This window comes from Sorex fumeus, unplaced genomic scaffold (assembly GCF_029834395.1).
Source record: "Sorex fumeus unplaced genomic scaffold, SorFum_2.1 ptg000037l, whole genome shotgun sequence".
In the NCBI taxonomy this organism is placed as follows: domain Eukaryota; kingdom Metazoa; phylum Chordata; class Mammalia; order Eulipotyphla; family Soricidae; genus Sorex; species Sorex fumeus.
Window position 1 is genome coordinate 7,028,628 of NW_026606094.1, and position 20,951 is coordinate 7,049,578.

Below are 20,951 nucleotides of genomic sequence, written 5' to 3' on the forward strand. Positions count from 1 at the left end.
TTTATAAATCATTTTTAATGTCAACAATTTGCAACATTTTACTATAATTCAAAGTGCTTGTACACTTAGTTATTTGCAGTAAATTTGTATTTTCAAAATCTTTAATTCTCTAAGAAGCAATCTTGACCACATATTGTTACAGGTCTTTTAATTAGTCTTTGATCGAATGAAGAATAAAACAGACTAGTTATGCTGTACACAATATAGAAAATATTCCCAACCTTTGCATAACAAATAGAAAATATAAGACAGAAAACCCTCTAACTCAATTTATTTGGCAAGTTAATACGCAGATTAAAACTCCAATGTGAATTAAATCAAAATTCAGTATCAATTTTCATTTATTTAGAATCAGATTGTACAATGAATTTTATTTGTTTTGTTCTGTTTTAGGGTCACAAACGGAATGCTCAAAGCTTATTCTTGGCTGTTATTTCATGTAAATCTCCTGACAGTGCTGGAGGAGCAATTTGCTGTGTTAGAGCTCTAAGTGGGGTCAGCATGGTAAGTGCCCCATTCCCTTATTTTGAACATTAAACATTCTAATCCAGTTTTCAAAAATTAGTCAATAATAATTCAAGGACAATTTACTTATGAAAAACGTTTTGATAAAAAAAAAAGCCAGAATGATAGCAAAGTAGATAGCGCTTATATTTGGTGAAACTTGGTTCCATCTCTGGCTTCCCATAGGGTTTTCCAAACAACATTAGTTCTAATCCCTGAGCACAGAGACGGGGTGACCATGGAGCATCGTCATATATGACCCAATCCACCCCTCCAAAAAACGTAAACTGTTATTAGGGGCATGCTTTATTCACATTTCAATATCAAATTGATATAAATTTAACTGGGACTACTACAATTTAATGTGAATAAGCTAAATATTAAATATTATAATGTAAAGCATATTAATAGAGAGAGTGTGCATATACTTTGATAGCTTTCCCTTGGTTGCTGTTGAGGATGGCTCTTATGACATCAATGGGTACGTTTGATAGAATTTCAGGAAAACTAGAGTCAGGGTGATAGAGAGGAGTCTGTGAGGTCGTTTACTTGACTAGAAGACTGTGTAAGGTTTTGTGATGGTTGTTTTTGTGGTTTTTCGGGTTCGTCCGGTAGGAATTAGGTTGTGTTCTGGGCTTACAAAGGCCGATATGCAAATTTCCTCATTAACGCATACCCTTATGTTTTTAACATTTTGTATGTTATTCTTCTTACAAGTGACATTGGTAAAACAGGTGCAATCAAATTTGTCAGAAAACTGCTTTAGGTCTTCAAATGAGGGCTCCCCATATATTGTGAACTTGTTACAATACGCAAACTCAATAAAAAAGTTCCTTGGGTTCAGGTGAAGATAGTCATTCGAATTCCAGTTTTTCCGGGTACAGAGTCCTTGATCTTGGCAGAGTGCTTGGTGACACATTTTAGCTGCTAGAGTGACATTGATGATGTAACGACTCAGTGTCTGCGTCTGAAAAGCTTTTAGATTCTTACAAGCAATCTGTAAATTTTTTAAAAAATCAGGATATTGATAGCAAGTTAGTTTATATGTAAATCAATTTATCATTATAAGCAGTGTAAAAAAGCAAAAATGAGAAAATAATATTTAATAAAGATAGTAAATTATTCTTCCCCTTGACATATTTGATATGCCAAAAACAGTAAAATGTCTCACAAGGTAGACGTTACTGGTGCCCGCTTGAGAAAATCGATGAAAAACAGGAGGACAGTGCTACAATGCTACTGAAGAAGAAATAGTACTTTAAATATAGTATTTTAATTTTTTAAAACATTTCTAAGTGAGTTTCACATGCTATTTTAGGCCATGCAATAATTTGTTGAAGCTTAACTTACCATACCATGGTCTTCCTTAATATTTGATAAATTTATGGGCATTCTTGAAGATTAGTGTGCCAGTTTGAGCAAGGGTTCTGTTGAGATGTAGCTCTTATTCCACTGACTATCAAATTCAAGTTAGGAATCTTTCATACTTTTTCTGAGAGAAAATATTCTTGGGTTGTGCTCAGGTGTGTTCCAAGGACTGCTCATAATTTTTTGCTAACCAGGCTACTAGTTCAGTGAAAGCGCTGTTCACATGCCTCAAACTTCAGCCACTGCCAGGGGCTCACTGGGCAGTGCTCTGTGAGAACTGTATGTAAAGCCATTTGCCTTAATCCTTCTACCATCTCCTCATTCTATTCACATTTTTAAGTCTTCAGTTATTAGCCAGATGACTTTGGCTAAATAAATTGAAAAGATTATGCTTGTGTTGTACTATACCTGAAGGATAAATATAGTACTGCCTCATACAATGAAAATGTACTAGGTGCATAAAAGTATTAAGACCAGGCTTGCATATCATGCATTGGCCATTAAGAAATAATAAAATAACTATAAGCATCAAATTTTACTCAAGTTCAAACAGTCTTAAAACATATGACTTGGAGTGATAGCACAGCAGTAGGGCGTTTGCCTTGCACGCAGCCAACATGAACAACCCGAGTTCGATTCCTCCTCCCCCCTTGGAGATCCGGGCAAGCTACCGAGAGTATCTTGCCCGCACGGCAGAGTTTGGCAAACTCCCCCATGAAGTATTCGATATGCCAAACACGGTAACAACAAAGTCTCCAATGGAGACGTTACTGGGCCCGCTCGAGCAAATTGATGGTCAACGGGAGGGCCTTTATTTTTTACTTACTAAAATTACAATATGAAACAATTGGTTAAAGTGAAAATACTTAATATTAAAAACAATATATAATTAAAGTTATTTATAAAGTTTATACCTAATTTAGAACTATTCTTTGTGCAGAATGTGAGTTATGAACAACTAAAATTTTTCAAACTGAAAACAGGACATTATAGATATGGAACAAAAACTTAGAATTTAACTTTTATTTTCTTTTTTATTCAGGGGCAGCTTTTGAACACAGCTGGAAGTGGTCAGGTCTTTCTCCTGGATCTCCACCCAATGATCACCGCTGGCAGTATTCAGGGAACCTTAGGGGATACCAGTATGAAACCCAGATGAGGTACGTACAAGGCAAGTGCTCTATTCATTGTACTAGAGTTGTGACCCAAGATTGTTACTTTTATTTTGGATGATTAATGAACAGCCTCATGAAGCAAGCTAACAAGTTTCATCCATCAGACAACTAAAGTATGTGGTAGAGGGCAGCCCATAGATAAGTCAGGTTACGTCTTATCTGATTCTTTACAACCTATTCTTCTTGCACTCACTGATACGATTTCACAAATGATAATCAAATAATAGCTTTATGAAACTATTCCTAACATGTTTCTTTGGAACCCGTGATTATGGTAGCTTATCTATATGAATAATAGTAAAGACAGTGAGGTCATATCATGTGGCTTCAGATTAATCACGAGTGAAAAAGATGTAGAAACATTTTGACCTCGAAAATATAAATGAGATGCATTAGGGATAAATAAATTCTGAGTTCAAAGGTATTGACTCAAAAATTGCTGGCTTTGAGAACAGAGGAAGTCTCATTTTGAAAAATGTAGGATTGTGTAAGTTACAGAAGCCAGTGAAATATCCGAGTCTTTATTTTTATTACCAGAATAAAGTAATTGAGTGAGTTGGATTCTCTGTAGAAAAAATAAAACCTTGATGATTTTTTGAGTTTCAGACCTTGAAATTAATCTTTAACTTCTTGCCTACAGAACTATAAGATATAATGATTTTTGGTTGCCTAAATCACTAAATTTGTTTAAAAAATTTATGGACAGATGAGAAAACGCCTTACTAATCCTTTAATAGCTTTGAATTATGGTTTGAGTAATATTGAACATCTCATCTCTAGTATACAACCCAATGTAGTTTATATGTTCTCTTATATAACTGTGTCTCATCATTATACATACTAATCGTTTCTTAGCACGGCATTGCCATTACTAGAAGCACTTACTGTTCCCTCAGAATAGAATACTTTGTCCTCTAAAAAACTAGACACTACATTGTCATTCATAGTCAACCTTCATAAGAAAAACTTTCTTAGATATACTATTGTTATATCTCACGTATCTCCTAATGCTCTGCATAGAACTTACAAATTGAGCATTTTCTTACATTAATATTCTTTCTACTACATTAACATAAGTATAAATTTTATGAGTATAATATTATTTTACACTGAATTCCCCATACATATGATATATGAGAATTAATATCCAGCAGAGGTGGCATTATAATTTTTCATAGAGATTAGGAAAATAGAGAAAAAAGTGAGAATTGTTTGAGAAACAATTAACCTACACAGGATGGAGTGTTTGGAAAGATCTAAATTTGGATCTTGAGGGCTAGAGAGATAGTACAGTTCATCAAGTGCATGTTTTGTGTGTAGCTGATCCAGTTTTGAATGCCAGCATCCAATATGGTCATGAGCTCCCTTGAGAAAATTTCTGAGCATGGATTTGGAAGAACCCCTGATATTCTTGGAGAATGAGTATAATTCCATTACATGCGATAATAGAATGGTTGTGGAGTGGTACATATATTTTCACTTATATAGACAAAATACTTGCAAATACCCTCAAGAATATGAATCACAATAAACTGAAGTAAATAAGTTATGCAATTTTGATTTCAATTATTATTATTATTATTAGTCTTCATAATTTAAGAGTTAATGATGCAGAGTTTAAAACCAGGTCACAAAATTTCTGAATATTTAATAATCAAGTTTCTTGAGCCTGAAAAAAAATAGAAAGTCAATGACTGGATGTTCTAATAGATCTGCCCATTATTTGACCTATTAAAATTAAAGGAAGTGGCTATAGAGAAACAGAGATTAAAGAATATTCTTTGCATATGACCAATTTGGTTAGATCCTATGTACCGCATGATCCCTTAAACATCACTGGGTGCAAACCTCGAGACCCCCAGCATCACTCAGTGTAAAATCTTAGCACGCTGCAGGTTGTGTGTACACAGGCTCTCTGGATGGCTCAGTCTCACCGCCCGTGTTCGGTGCCCTTGAGCCGCTGTGTGTGTCCTGGATCAGGACGACTGTTCTCTCTCTCAAGCTCGAGCCCCTCTCGCTCTGACTCTGGATCTCCGGAGCCCGAGCTCTCTCACTTCTGACTCTGCTCTCCAAGCTTACAGTCCTACTTTATATAGCAATCATGTAAGGCGGTGACATAAAGGTGGGTTGAATATTTACAAATCAACAATGAGAGGAAAGACCACTCCTCCGGGAGATTAACTCAAGGATAAAATCTCATCTAAAGAGATTATTCCAGATTACTAGATCTGCTCAAGGGTAGGATCCCAACAAGGGTGTGTTTTTTTCCTCAGCTAGTAATCTACTTAAATAGTTGTAGTAAATCTACTTTTAATATTTCTAGCAATGTCATTCTGTATGAGCACAGTAAGAGATATAAATTTACAGTTTGGTTCTTTCTGAGGACGTCTCACTATATGTTCTGCAATACTCAGGCCAGGTGGCCAGGTTAGTCTTCCTAGTCCTAGCAGGGTCCTAGCCTCGTTGTTACTTTTGGATCATGACAGTATTTGTCCATAATCATGTCCTCAACTTATAGTTGAGTATTGTGGCACTTTGGCCTGGCCCATTTTGATGTCAGGGTATCTCACAGCTTGCCCTGGGTCCATTTAGTTCCTCACCGGGATCCTGCTTTCGGGGTGCTAGGAACTAAAGGCAACCAAGTCAAGAAAGCAGATGACAGGAATAAATATTTGGAGTCAATCAACTCCCATGTTACAAAGCATACAAAATATTAACTGTCTCCCTGTGCCCTACAGAAAGGGCATTGCTTTAAGGTAAACTATTCTAAAGACGTAAGGAGAGGAGAAAGGCAATATTAACTTATAATATGAGTTCAGCGCCCTGGGATGGGTGTGACCCAATAAACGTAAGCTACCTAAGGAAGGACAAAACAATGTTATCCTACAACTCAGCGTGGTGGGTAATGATCCTAAACTCTGCTGCAGTCACCCAGGGCTCTAAGGCACCTCTATAATCTCTGTCACCATAAAGCATGGCAGCATTGCCTCCTCTGGCCTAGCACTGAACCGCTGTTCTGGTTGATTAGAATCACTGGGAGAGGCCCCTACGCCTTCTGAGGCCCACTTGGTAGGTCCAGAAATCTAACAGAACAAAATAAAATGGAAATAGGAGATTTACTTATGTTTTATAACCATTACTTAAAGTCATTTCCAGTTATTGCAATTATTTGCTTTCTTCAAATGAATCAGAGGAGACATGACAAAGTAAGTCTCAATTAAAGACAAAGGGCAAAAGAGGTAATTTTTCAATGATACAATTAGCATTCAAGTGAAAATAAATTTGTAAATGTAGGTTGAATACATATAATGGAACACAAAGGTGACACTACTGAGACAGTGTCATTGGTAGAAAACAGTCATGTTAATATAGAAGAATGGGCAAAACACTCAAAGCCTCTTTTGCAGACCACAACACCCAAAAGGAGAGAGAGAACACAAGGGATTGCCCTGCCACAGAAGCAGGGTGGGATGGGAGGGATGGGGGTGGGAGGTATATTATCCATGGTGGTGGAAAATGGGGCACTGGTGGAGGGATGGGTATTTGATGATTGTATAATCGAAACTCAAGCACAAAAAATTATAAATCTAAAAAAAAGAAGAAAAATAAAAGAATTAAAGGAGAAAAAAAATAAATAAAAATTAACTTAAAAAAAAGAAGAATGGACAAAGAAAGAGTACAGTGAATAGGGCACTTGCCTTACATGTAGTCCACCTGAATTTTATCTTTGACATCTTACATAATGCCTCAAACCCCACCAGGAGTAATATCTGAGCACAAGGTTAGGAGTATTTCCTGAACACAAGTGAGTGTGGCCCAAAACAAACAAAAAATTGGAGGACTATTTTCCTTGAATAATCCTGAGATTATCTGACTATTATGATAGAATAATAGGAAGTTAGGGTTGAGTAACATTTTTAAAGGTGAAAAATTAAATTCTTTATCACATGATACTATTTGTTATTTGATGGACAAACCGGAGAGATTAGAAGAATTCCAAATAGAAACTATGAGTAATTATTATAAATGAATTTTAAAAGCTACTGTTATTTAAGTATTTTTTAAAATAAAGTAAAACCATGACTATTCTATTTGATGGACAATAGAACAAAGTTCTATGTATAGGTCTTAGAGAACAGTCTTTTCTCTACAGTTGCTATAGAAAGACCACTGGTCATGTCATCATTTGATATTTTCCATAGTGCATGGTATACTATTGTTTTCACAATCTTCTGGGGAGAAAAATTTTAGCTCCAAATCAACAGTTAACCAGGTGAAAGCTTTATTTTTTATTTGAATCACTATTTTCATAAGGTGGAACCTACAGAACTGATTTAGAATATTACACACAAATGAAAAGGTAAAGGTAAAAAAGGTAAAGGCCCTCCCAATGATCATCGATTTACTCAAGCGGGCCCAGTAACGTCTCCATTGGAGACTTTGTTGTTACTGTGTCTGGCTTATCGAATACGTCAGGGGTAGCTTGCCAGGCTCTGCCGTGCGGGCGAGATACTCTCGGTAGCTTGCCGGGCTCTCCGAGAGGGGCAGAGGAATCGAACTCCGGTCGGCCATGTTGGCCGCCTATAAGGCCGAACGCCCTACCGCTGTGCTATCGCTATTTGCTGAGTTGAAGAAAGTACATTAGGGAAAATGAATAAAATCAGTATTATATAAAACAAGTCAGACATATATCAGTGGAACAAGGTGCATTAAAATTCTATTGAAAATGATTACTATTCAATCTTTGATATGCTACAAAAATCCAGAAATTGAGCTTTCATATGACCCAGTAATTCTACACCTTGGAATATAACCCAAGGTTCTAAAAGCAATCACTGTATCACTGTCATCCTGTTCAACGATTGCCTTGAGCAGGCCCCAGTAACTTCTTCATCGTCCTAGCCCTGAGATTTTAAAAAGTGCCACATTCGAGGCTCTTTTAGGGTTAGGAGAATGAGACCCATCTTTGTTACTGGTTTTTGGCATATTGAAGATGCCACGGGCAGTTTGCCAGACTCTGCCGTGTTGGCAGGATACTTTTGGTAGCCTGACAGGTTCTCCAGAGTAAGAACTAGATAATAATAATAATAATAACAATGTATTATTATTATTATTATCTAAAAGCAAATGAAAAAATGATCACTACAAAATGTAACCTTCAAAAATAAAAGAAGAGCATCACCATCTTTTTTCTGAGGGATGTTCGAAAATACTTGATATTGTTTTCAAAAACTAACTTCTGATTGCCTACATAGCACCTCTCCTCAAATCCATTTGCATGCCTTTATTTCCCTGACCAACCTGTTTCTCCTGAATACACAACTTTCTTTTTCTTTTTTAAAAAAAATTTATTAGTGAGACACCATGAGGTACAGTTGTAGACTTACAATTTTTTGTGCATGGGTTTCAATTATACAATGATCAAATACCCATCCCTCCACCAGTGCCCATTTCCCACCACCACGGATCTCAGTATCCCTCCCAGTCCCCATCCCCCTATCCCACTCTGCCTCTGTAGCAGGGCATTCCCTTTTGTTCTCTCTATCCCATTGGGTGTTGTGGTTTGCAAAAGAGGCATTGAATGGCAATCATGTTTGGTCTATAGTCTACTTTCAGCATGCTTCTCCCATCCTGGGAGGATCCTCCCAACACCCTTTATTTGGTGCTCCCGACTCTATCTCAGCTCCCTTTTCCCCTAGCATGTGTGCTGGCCTCCAAGCCATGGAGCAAAATTCCTGGTATTAATCTCGGCCATTCTTGGGTGTCAGTCTTCTATTTTCTTACTTTATGTTTCCCAGACGAATCCAATCTCTCTGTCTATCCCTCTCTTTCTGACTAATTTTGCTTAACATGATACTTTCCATGTAGTACCACTTGTATATAAATTTCATGACTTCGTCTTTTCTAACAGCTACATAGTACTCCATTGTGTAAATGTACCAAACTTTCTTTGACCAGTCATCTGTTCTTGGGCACACAGGTTTTTTTTCCAGATTCTGTCTATTGTAAAGAGTGCTGCAATGAACAGACAAGTGCAGATGTCACTTCAACTATACTTTTTTGCCTCTCTGGGATATATTCCCAGGAGTGGTATTGCTGGGTCAAATGGGAGTTTGATTTCTAATTTTTTGAGAATCATCCATACTGATTTCCAAAAGAGCAGAATATACATCTTTTAATTTCAGAAGCATCACTTTTCATTGAAAGGCATGAGAACAATGTTTACCACATTATTGTTCAACCCAATAATTCAATACACTAAGTTCTACTGTGGGGTTAATTTAATATCCAAACAGCTACTAGCAACAACTAACTCATCATTAGTGTCCCTTCCATACTTCCACTTTTACACCTCCAATGTTTGGTCTCAATTATATTGAGCAATTCTTCTTAATGTCCACCAGAACTCAGCCTATGTGCTAAATGAATCGTGGTCCATAAAGTTCTCCATTTGGTCTTCTGTTTTCTCAGTGACCACATTCTTTACCATTTTGTTCCTTGCACCTGTACTCCAATTACACTGACACTTTTCCCTCTTTCCGGAAAGCCACATTTTAAATTCAAATGCCACCTCTGGTATCCTGAGACTTGGTCACTAATTTCCATTAAGTTTCTGTTCCCATTTCACCTCATCAAATTGACCTGCTATGATCACCTCACCTAGGAATATCTAACCCATACCTTTTCATACTACCTGTCCTATTTCATTGCTTTGTGACATGTACCATTCTTGAACAGAATATGCATGTACAGCATGAAAATCAGGTATCTGGTAAGGGATTTTGCTCTGTTCACAGGTATATTTCCAGCCTCTAATGCAATTTTCTGTCATCTAATCTTAATTGCTCTTTAATAAATCAAGTGTTCTCATTCTTTATCTATTAAAGACCTGAGGCTAAATACTTTAGGTTTATAATTATATAGTTCTTGGCACCAAACTACTTAGCAATGAAATATAAATGCATATAAACGTAGAGATCTAAACAAACAAGCGTGGCTATGTTTTCCTCCCAAAAAACTTTAAAACTAGAATAACAGACATAGAAATTTTAATGTACATTGTAAAATATTTTATGAAATATATTTTTGATCTTTTAATATTAAAAAGACCTAAGACATGATTAGATTTAAATAAAATCTGTACAAAGAAAAAAGGTCAGCCAGATTTGACCCAGGGTCAATGTTTCTTTATCTCTAAAATATGTTATTGTTATTCAGTAATAAAATAACTGGTTTCCAAATAATATTACTGAATAAAAAATAAGCAAATGCATAATAAATAATAATAGTTCTTTAAAGAGTAATATACAATGTCGCAGAAAAATAATCCTATATGCTGTCAATTAATTGAGAGGGTAATTTTACTTCTGCTTCTTCAAAACTAGAAAATTTCAATTTCATTTTTCTATTTCTATTTAGTGTCATTAATTTATCTAATCACTGATTTTTTGCTGATTTAAACAAATAGAATATTTGTCTCTTGTTAAATAAATTCACAAAAAAGGATGCTTGATTCATTAAACATATATACTATGTGCCAAAGCATAACACTTATTTCATTATTCAATATCACAATCTCAATGCATTATATAAGAAAAAGTTCTCATCTGTTTACTGTCAATTCAACTTACCATAGAGTGGGATATCTTGAAGCTTCCCCATATTACAATTCCAGAGGCTCCAAGAGCATAAGTTTCACCTATTGTATTCACAAGGTCAATCTGGCAAATGAGATAGAAAGAGTTGACAGAAGTCATATGAGAATGTCGTTCGTAGGAAAGTAACACCATAACTAAGCATGCTGAGCAAACAGTAATGTAACTACCTTCCCATCACTTATTATCCTTCGACACAGTTAACTGCTTCTAGTGTCAAGAAGGCAGCACTTAATAGTAAAATAAACTGTTATTACATCTTCTATATAACTTTATACCCCAGATCTCAGACATAGCACTGCACTGTCCTCCCATTGTTCATCAATTTGCTCCAGTGGGCCCAGTAACAGTGGGCCCATTGTGAGACTTGTTGTCACTGTGTTTGGCATATTGAATACGTCACGAGGAGCTTGCCAGACTTTGCAGTGAGGGTGAAATACTCTTGGTAGCTTGCTGGGCTCTCCAAGAGGGGCGGAGGAATCGAACCCTGCTCTGCCAGGCAGGCGACTTGCAAGGCAAACACCCTATAGCTGTGCTGTCACTCCAGCCCTGTGCTATCGTTCCAGCCCTCCAGATCTCAGACAGATCTCAGACGTGAGTAAATTAAAAAAAAAAACAGAGTGTTATTTTGTACATGTGTACAGATACAAAATTATGTAAGCTTGTTCCCCAAAGCTATCAAAGGTGACATATATGATCCAAAACATTGTATATTGTGTAAGGCTCTTGCCTTGCAGCAGTCCTACCCAGGTTCAGTCCTTGATTCCCATATATTCCCCAAAATTGCCTAGACTGAAACTTCAGTGTGGAGCCAGAATAATCTCTGAGCACTGGCAGATATGGCACAAAGAACAATAACAATAACATAAGTTTTAAGTCTGGAAAGATAGTACACAGAGTAGGCTCTGGGGATGTGACCAAATAAAAAAAAGAGAACGAATAACTTAAAAAATAAAGATCAATTTTGCTCCCTGAAAAATGCAGTCAAAATCCACTAAATAGCATTGTGAAAAGTTTTTGTAGTTATCTTTCTTGATTTACTTACCTCAGAAAGATATTCTGTGATTTTATCAATAAAAACAGGACGCACATATACAAAAACTGGAAGTGGATTGCTACTATTGGATACTTTAGAAATCCTTATGGCTTCATTAACACGATTACGGGAAAACAGTGCAGCCTTTGGATTTTCTTTTAAATCTGTAGTCAAGTAAAGGTCTGGATAAAGTGCAGTGCTTTCGTTCCACAACCAGATGAGATCATTATTTCTTTGCTTATCTATTTCAGGGCAACTTCCAGTGTAGTTTTTATTGTTATGATAATTATGATTGTAGCAATCAGGAAAATGGAAAAATCCCCAAAAATTATTTGGTCGAAGTCTCCGTCCTAATTGCAAAGTTCTTACCATGAATTCCCTTGCTGCCTGTTCAAATTCTTCTTTGGCAACAGCCTCAGCTTCTGTATCTCCAAGTTGTGGATTTTTTTGTTTAACCAATTGAATTGATTTGACCCTGTAAACATAATTGTTTAATATATTCCTTATCCAGAGAGGATTCCAGGTTTCCCATGAAATTATAGCCAGGCCTAACGCATCTCTCGGTAAGTAATGGACAATGTCTTTCTGAGCCTTTTCCAAATGCGTATTTATATTTCCCAATTGAGGAATTGCCCCAAATTTTTCGCGTTTCGAATCTGCTTCTACGTGAGGATAGCGGCCGAATTTGTCAATATTAAAAAAGGTGATCTTTTGACTTGTGGCACGAATTTCAGGGTTTCCTGTTAATGAATAGATGCTCACATCCACATAAATTTTATAGCGTCGTATACAATTCTCACTTGGGACATTCCATGCTGGGAAAACAGTTGAATTTGAGAGGATAGGAGGTGCTATGTATTCCGCAGTCAAGAAAATTGGAAACAGAAAGCAAATGAACATTGCTTTGGATACTCCACTGGACACAACAAAGCTCCTAGAGAAGACATAATTGACCAATAGCACTTCCATGGTATAAGTAATGACTATTTAATGTTACTTCTTCCTACGCAGTTTTTTTTCAAAAATTAATGCAAGAAATAAGCATTGGATGATAATTTATACTTAAAAATTATTCTTCATGTGTCTTGTTTCAGCTGTTCTGAAAGTTTCTCTTCTACACTGAAAACAAAAATATAAAATACATAGTTACACTGCATTTCTGTAACAGAGATAGTAAATTTTTCCATTCTCATTCTTACGCGCCTAGAGTTTGACATAATTTTTGAATAAAGAATACTTAATCCGGGGCTGGAGCAATAGCACAGCGGGTAGGGCGCTTGCTTGCACGTGGCCAACCAGGGTTCGATTCCCAGCATCCCATATGGGCCCCTGAGTACCGTCAGGGGTAATTCCTGAGCGCAGAGCCAGGAGTAACCCCTGTGCATTGCCGGGTGTGACCCAAAAAGAAAAAAAAAGGAATACTTAATCCTGGTACAAATACTCATGCATTTGAATCAAAAATTTATTTTCTAATACCAGTTCTATAGTAAAATTCATTTAGTCTCATCTCAAATAATTACTGAGCTTACAGAGATGTCTATATAGAAATTTGTATTTTAAACATCCAAGCTCTGAAGATTGGTTTACCAAGTAATTCCATAGAAAAATCCTTTTGAATTATAAAAAAAGTTGTTGATACACCTATTCTGATTGTCATTTATTGAAGACCACTTTAAAGCTATCTGTTATATCCTTAAATTGACTTCTCAGTATTGTGAAATTTTGAAGAATTGGGGGCACATAGAGGAGAACACAAAACCTTTCACAGATATAAAGTCAAAAGTTTACTCAATTTTTGAATCAATCAAAATTTCCCCTTGACAGAATCCTCTAAGTTCTCTTAAGAATATTGCTCCATCATATGAATGCTCTCATGTTTCAAGTTAGCAAAATATTTTACTTGTTTCTATCTTCTACTGAAAGAATGGATTCTGTCCTAGCTTCATTATATAATATATAATTTTGGTCTCATAATCTTTGTAAAGCAAGGTTCAGTGTCACTCTGATTATCAGCATGTAAAGTAATTATTGGAGATAATAGTCTAAGGATAAAATATTAAACGATCTATTATTTAATCTTTGGTGTCTGCAAAAACTACTTATAAGAAGACATATTAAAATGTTCTATGATTCTAGGAGAAACCAAAACCTATTAAGCTACTAGCATATAGCAATTTGAAGATATGATAATTTCACATTTCCCAAGGATCAAGTGTACTTACCTTGGAAACATCCACTCATTCCTAGTATTAAAAGATACTATTCAAGAGATGCCTCCAGAACCCATACAATGCTGAGTTTCATCTGGGGCATCTTGGAAAGGGAGTAGGGAAGCCGAACAGCACCCCAAACAGAGCCCAGCAGCTGAAAACCTCCAGAACCCAATCACCGCTATGCCTTTGGTCAATCTCCACAGTCTTGGGAGGATCTTATTCATGGGTGAATCTGTTGAATAACTCAGATATGTGGATTTTATGACTGACAATCCCAAGCTCTCATGGGTTGTTATAGGTGAGCTTTCCCCATCTGCCTGTTCTTCCAGAAGCCTGGCAGTCATGCCCACAAATTACATATGGCACCATATAAGCTCATTAACAGCCATGATCCAGAGACTCACAATACTATGCTTCACCGGTATACCAGGAATACCACAGCACATTTGATGGTGTGTAAAGTAGAAGGCAACTGATCTCAAACAAACATTATATATATATATATATATATATACATATACAAATATATATATCTATATATATATATAGCAGGCAAGGCTCAGCATATTAGTAATTTCTTACACAGGGGCTTTATAACTCCAGAGTAAGATACAACAAACTTCATACTCTTTCTTTTAAGGAAACATTTTGATCACTTTGGACAGATTATTCCTAACGAGCAATACAAGATAAATTTTTTAGGGTCAGAACTCGAGGCTGCTTCTCCCAAAAGGGAGCATAAAGTGAGGTCATCATAATCATGCCACCAGACTCAGCACCAGGCTGTTTTCACTTGGGGCGCCCCAGAGGGGTGTGGGTGAGACCTCTCCCTACCCTAAGGGACCCAGTCCTGGAAGCTGACCTTAACAACCCAACCACCACCACACTCTAGGCCACTTTCCACATGCTTGGTTGAACCTCATGCATGAGCAAACATATTTCTGAACCGCACGGCTGCTCTGGTGTCCTTGGGACACAACAGAAGACATTCCCTACCCGTTTTACATATTTACCACATCATCTTTGATGAGTTTCAGACAGTAGGCAACAAATCATTGAGGGAAATATATATATATATATGCATATATACATATTTTCAGATATATATATAACAAAGCTCATATCACTCAAACCATAATAACATGTTAGTGATATCTTATAGAATGTCTTAATGGCTCCTGCCAAAATAGAACAATCTTCACACTGTTTTCTGTATGACCATATATATATTTTTTGAAATAAAACAGATTTTATTTGGAGGATTTTTGAAGGGAAGGAGGAAAAGAAAGTGGGAGAGAACGGAGAGTAAGAGAGACAAAATAATGCACTCTAGGGAGAATGTGGGCTTCTCTAAGGGTGGAGAGAGCCCCTACACATATTCCAGTGTTAGATCGGAAAGCATGAAATACACATCTCAAGAGGGGAGATATGGGTGACACATGTGCTCAGGCACCACATGTGCTTAGCCACGTGGGCACAAGCAGCACATGGGCTCGGGCAGCATATGCACCTATATGAACACATTTTTATAAGTATTTTTAGAAGTTTTTATAACAGAAAATACAAAATATATTCTTTCTTTTTTGTTTTGGAACAGGGCTTGGGGCTTGGGATGAAAACATCTCAAATTTGGTGGTGGGAAGATGTAACAGTGGTTGGATTGGTGTCTGAATATTGAATGTATTCAAATATTGTGAAGTAACCTAAAAAATAAAAAAAAAAGATTAAAAAATGATTTAGGGTCTACCATTGGGGCAGTATTGTTTGGTGGTTGAGAAAATTTGAAACAATGATGGTGGGAAGGTGAAATGTTGATGGTATTAATGTTTAAATATGCAATCAATTATTGGAAACAACTTTATAAAAATAAATTGAATTTCAAAAAAATAAGATACTACTCAAAATAAGAACCATTGACAGAATGGAATGAGATCATCAGTTCTATTGTAGTCTCTTGTTTTAGATGATCATGGATTATTTTTCCTAATATTTTAGTTTTCTAAAACTATATTTTATTATAATACCTTGTGGTTTAGATATATAGTTTTCAGATTCAAAAGCAAAGTTACATGGACCATTCTCAGCACCTGGGTGCAATATTAGGATTTGCCTTCACAAACCACATACTTGCCTAAGGGCTCTTCATGATCTTAGATAATATTTTTCTGTTATCTGAGTCAGTTTTAACTTCAAGAAATGCATTGGTAAACTATATGTATGATAATGTCAGTCTTTTTTTTTTCAAAGTGAACTGAAACCATAAAACTAGAGTTAGACCAAGACATAGAAAATATGGAGAGATAATAAAGAGGGTAAGATGCATGTTTACACGTCTTATAGATGCTGGTTCAGCTTTAGACATCCATAGTTCCCTTATCACTGCTGGATGGAATCAAAAGGACCTTGCGTACTGCCAGATGTCACCGTGTATGTCCTCAAGCACTGCAGGGGCAGCCCAGGCATTCTGTGACACTTCAGGGCAAGAGCAGCACTGCGTTCTTGGACTTTGACCTTAAATCACTTAGGACCAAGGGACCCTGAGTACAACTTTTGCTCCCTCCTTCAAAAAATAAAACCTTGAGTAATCAAAGAGATACAGAAGGGATAAAGACACTTGTCTTGCACATGGATGACCACACTTTATTATCAGCACCACATATATTGCTGAGCCAGATCCCAGGTGTGCCCTAAGTTTATATAGGTATAATAATACAAAAATAAAAATTAAATACTAAAAATTAAGATCTTGATCACAATAAAATTTATCTTTAAAAAACAAGATTTAGAATCTTCACCTCCCCTGCTCACTTCATGAAATAAAAGCTATTTGAAATTTTCAGAGGGTTTGTTTGTGGTCTCTAAAATACCTTTGCTTGTTTTATCATTAATCAAAGTTTACTATGTACACTTCAATCAAGGGATCACAAATAAAAGTCTCCATCCACCCTCACCCTTCTATTTGTGTATGTGGTCTAATGTTCAAATCCAGGACCTTACAAATGAAAGTCAAAATTTTTATGGAAATTTTCTAAAGGTGGAAATATCAAAATCCAAATATGGGAGTATTTCTATGCATTTAAATGCAGCAATATTTAAACATTGTGAGAAGGGGAAAAATTACAAAAAGTGTCTGTCATAAGAGTTTATAAATTGGAAGGTGTCATATAAGTGACATGTATCAGAAAGATAAAGATTAATACTCGATGATCTCACTTGTGTGCAATAAATGAAACAAAGTGAGTGGTTATATAATTTCTAATTGAGTATGTCTGAGATAAGGTCAATAGAACTGTGACTGATTCAAGGGTCTGGGTAGAGTCCCAGGCTTGGGATTGTGGGAATGGAGAAAGTTAAGTCATTCCGTTGGTGGGCCTGGTATAGAATGACTGCACACATAAAACAAAAGTATTTATTCTACTGTTAAAAAAAATTCAAAAGTAATAAAAATGTGCAACAAATACCAATATTACTATTATTTGTACCAGTACTAGATATAGCACTGTAGCACTGTCCTCCCATTGTTCATCGATTTGCTCGAGGGGCACCAGTAACATCTACATTGTGAGATTTGTTGTTACTGTTTTTGGCACACCAAATACGCAAAGAAAATTATAATTACTTATAATTATAATTATAAGGGGGAGCTTGCCAGGCACTGCTGTGTGGGCAGTGGTACCTTGCCAGCTCTCCGAGAGGGATGGAAGAATCAAACGTAGACCGGCCGTGTACGAGGCAAAAATCCTACCACTGTGCTTTCGCTCTAGCCCATTATGTTATGATGTTTAGTAAAATGATATCTAAAAACACCTTCACACAAAGCCTGTGGAGGGGTTTTGAATTTGGTAGGAATCTCAGATCAGCCTCTTTAGTATATTGGTTGAGTTGAAGGTATTTGAACACCAACAAATGCAGAAAGAACTCTTTGTGCTTCCTTTCCTGTCTATGATGGGGGAGATTTCCCATATAAAAGGTGCACTCACCCTGCCAGGAAAGGAAGACCATATAATTACCAGAGATTAGGAAGTGATGGCAGAGTGGATCAGAACAAGGCAAATACCTACTTGCTGTACTATCATTCCAGCCCCTCCAATAGTTTTCTTACTGTTTCTGATCCATTTTGTTCGATATATTATCCCCAGAAGTTTCAGCTTTGCTTTGTAACACTACTATAGTAGTGTTTCTTTAAGATATATATATGTATATAAATATAAATTCATAATTTAGACTGATTCTTTGTGTCTTGTTTTTTTTGTTTCCTGAAGCTTCATTCATATGTGTGTGTAAAACATATTTATGCATATATGCACACATGTGTATATATGTATGTATATATATGTGGGGGGAGGGAATTTCATCTTCTATGAATTCCTTGTCCTCAGCATATCAAGGAGCGAGGGAAGATTCTTTTTTCTTATTCTTCAAACATGATAAGTACCAAGCATAAAAAAGGAAGGAAAACCTAAAATCATTTAAATAATATTTAGTATTTGATAGAAAATGTTTTTCATCTTTATGAACTATTAAATAATTATTTTAGTGGAAATTAAGTACTAGTCAATTCAAATCTCAGGTGAGTTGATTATGAAGCTGGAACTATGTTGTTGTGATACATTCATCCCTACACAGGTAACTCTGAGAGGAAATCTACCTAAGACAGTCTTCTTGAATCGTGACTGTATCTGCAGAACAGACAGACTCAAGCCTAAGTGGGCCCTCCATTCACTGAATTTCCCACTGATTTTTCTGAAGTAGTATACTAAGAAAAGAACTATTCAAGAGCTTTCTACAAACTGTCCTCTCGTAGCCTAGTTTAACCAAAATTGTGCTTACTCACCAAATTTACTTAGTTGAAATATGAATCATTTGATTCAGATAAATGGGATAAATGGACAGGATACAAAAATAGGGCTTTTCAAGAACAGATGGCACAAATGGAATACTATGCAGCTGTTAGAAAAGATGAAGTCATAAAATTTGCATTTAAGTAGATCAAATGTAAAGTATCATGTTAAGTGAAGTGAGTCAGAAAGAGAAGGACAGACAAAGATTGAACTCATTTTTGGAATATAAAGTAATAGAATGGGAGACTAACACCCAAGGGTAGTAGAGATAAGTACCAGGAAGTTTGTTCCACAGCTTGTAAGCTGGCCTCACATGCTGGGGGAAAAGACAGATCAGATAGAAGGGTCCACCAAGTAAAGGGTGATTAGAGAGCCTGCTCTGGATGGAAGATGCATGCCAAAAGTAGATTATAGACTGAACATGATGGTCATGTGATACTTGAAATGCAGAAAACAACACCCTAAAGGAGAGAGAGAGTAAAATGGGATGTTCCAGTCACAGAGACAGAGGGGCTAAGGGCAGGGGCAAACAGAGGATGGATGGGAGGGATACTGGGAGCAGTGGTAGTGGAGAACGGATACTGATGGAGGGATGGGCACTCGATCATTGTATAACTGAAATGGAAGCACAAAAATTTGTATGTCTGTAACTATATTCCACGGTAAACCATTAAAAAAATAAAATGAAAAAAAATGCATATTACCCAAAAATTTAAAAAAAGAGAAAAAATGGGTTGTTAATGGAAATAAATTAATATATAAGCCATATATATTATTTTTAAATTTTAAAGTAGCTTTAACCAATGAGTCTGTTTTGCTTTTATTTCACAGAAGCATAGTTTTCACTAAAAATCAAAAAACCTTTGATAGTTTTTCACAGAAGAAAAGTGCTTACTAAAAATCAAATTTATCAAGAGGATTTCTTGGTACCAAATTCAAACCAACTGACTTTCGCTACTACTAGTATGCTTGTTATACCTACAAGATAGGAGTAATAACTAATAGTCATTATAAGATTGTTATAAAAATAAACTGTAACACCGTACCACTGTAGCACTGTCCTCCAATTATTCATTGATTTCCTCGATCCGGCACCAGTAATGTCTCCATTGTGAGACTTTTTGTTACTATTTTTGACATATTGAATACCTCACGAGGACCTTTCCAGGCTCTGCCATGCGGGCAGGATACTGTCGGTAGCATGCTGGGCTCTACGAGAGATTTAACTACGCAGTGTCTATATAACATATGACAAAATATGTGACTGATGTCAACCTAAAGAAAAATTAATTCATAGCATGAACTTCTTAATAACATCAGAAAGAATTATTAGTAATTATAATTTTCTTTGCCCCTGTATACATTAATAAAGACCAGAACACATTTACCCTTGTAGATGAGAAGAGCAGACCGTTTCTTCATCCCCTCACAAAGAACAGAAGAAATCAATAGTGCCCTACAATGATTGCCTGAAAGAAGAGCAACAGGAAGTCAGTGTTTGGGTGAAAGCCAAAGAATCTGGTCAGGTGATGACAAAATAGAAATGTTTCTGAGACTCACCCACTGGGAAAACACACAACAAATCAAGGTACTCCCAGGAATATTTAAGATGAAAAGTTTGTTCTATCTCACCTAACTTTTAATGTACTTAGAGAATATTTATATGAGTTTCAGAATGAAGCAATATAAGTTTGGGAGATTTGGTGATCATCTGGTTGAAGTTTGCTCTTTTTAAAATCAAATTTTAAAGCTTTGAAATAAAATAATTTTAAGAAACATGCTCAGTGGTCAGCATAATTGTGTAACAATGCGTCTCAAATTTTGCATGGAGTTACCAAGCTCTTTAAGGAAAATTTTGGAATATACTACCCATATCCAAATAATGATGATATTCAATTCCTTATAATTTCTTTGCTCTTATATTTTAGAAGGCAAAACAAAAGTTTTATTTTTGAGAAGAAGAAAGAGATGCATTCTAAATAGGATTCTGCACTGAAGCTATAGTCAAAACTACTTTGTCCAGTGATGTTTAAACTCAAAGACTCACAAATATTTTCTCTTAATTGAGCCTCTTTCCTGGTCCAACAATAACAGACTCAAACATCTTAGTTCCAGGCAACATATATTGATTGCTCAAAATTATTTAATCAAAGGTGAAA

General features: G+C 36.1%; 1 protein-coding gene across 1 annotated transcript; it reads right to left on the reverse strand.

Annotated features, from left to right (window-relative positions):
- Positions 1-1,057: 1,057 nt before the first annotated feature.
- On the reverse strand, positions 1,058-12,707 carry LOC130027618 (hyaluronidase PH-20-like). Its single transcript, XM_056118467.1, has 3 exons — positions 11,748-12,707; positions 10,679-10,768; positions 1,058-1,501 (listed from the first exon to the last, which is right to left on the reverse strand). Exons 1-3 carry the CDS (start codon positions 12,705-12,707, stop codon positions 1,058-1,060), a joined length of 1,494 nt encoding a protein of 497 aa, XP_055974442.1.
- Positions 12,708-20,951: the final 8,244 nt, after the last annotated feature.

Coding starts and splice junctions, on each gene's coding strand:
- LOC130027618 (XM_056118467.1), bottom strand. CDS start 12,707: ATGGAAGTGCTATTGGTCAATTATGTCTTCTCTAGGAGCTTTGTTGTG. Junction 10,769..11,747: donor TCACAGAATATCTTTCTGAG/GTAAGTAAATCA, acceptor CTCATTTGCCAG/ATTGACCTTGTGAATACAAT. Junction 1,502..10,678: donor TCAAGATATCCCACTCTATG/GTAAGTTGAATT, acceptor AAAAATTTACAG/ATTGCTTGTAAGAATCTAAA.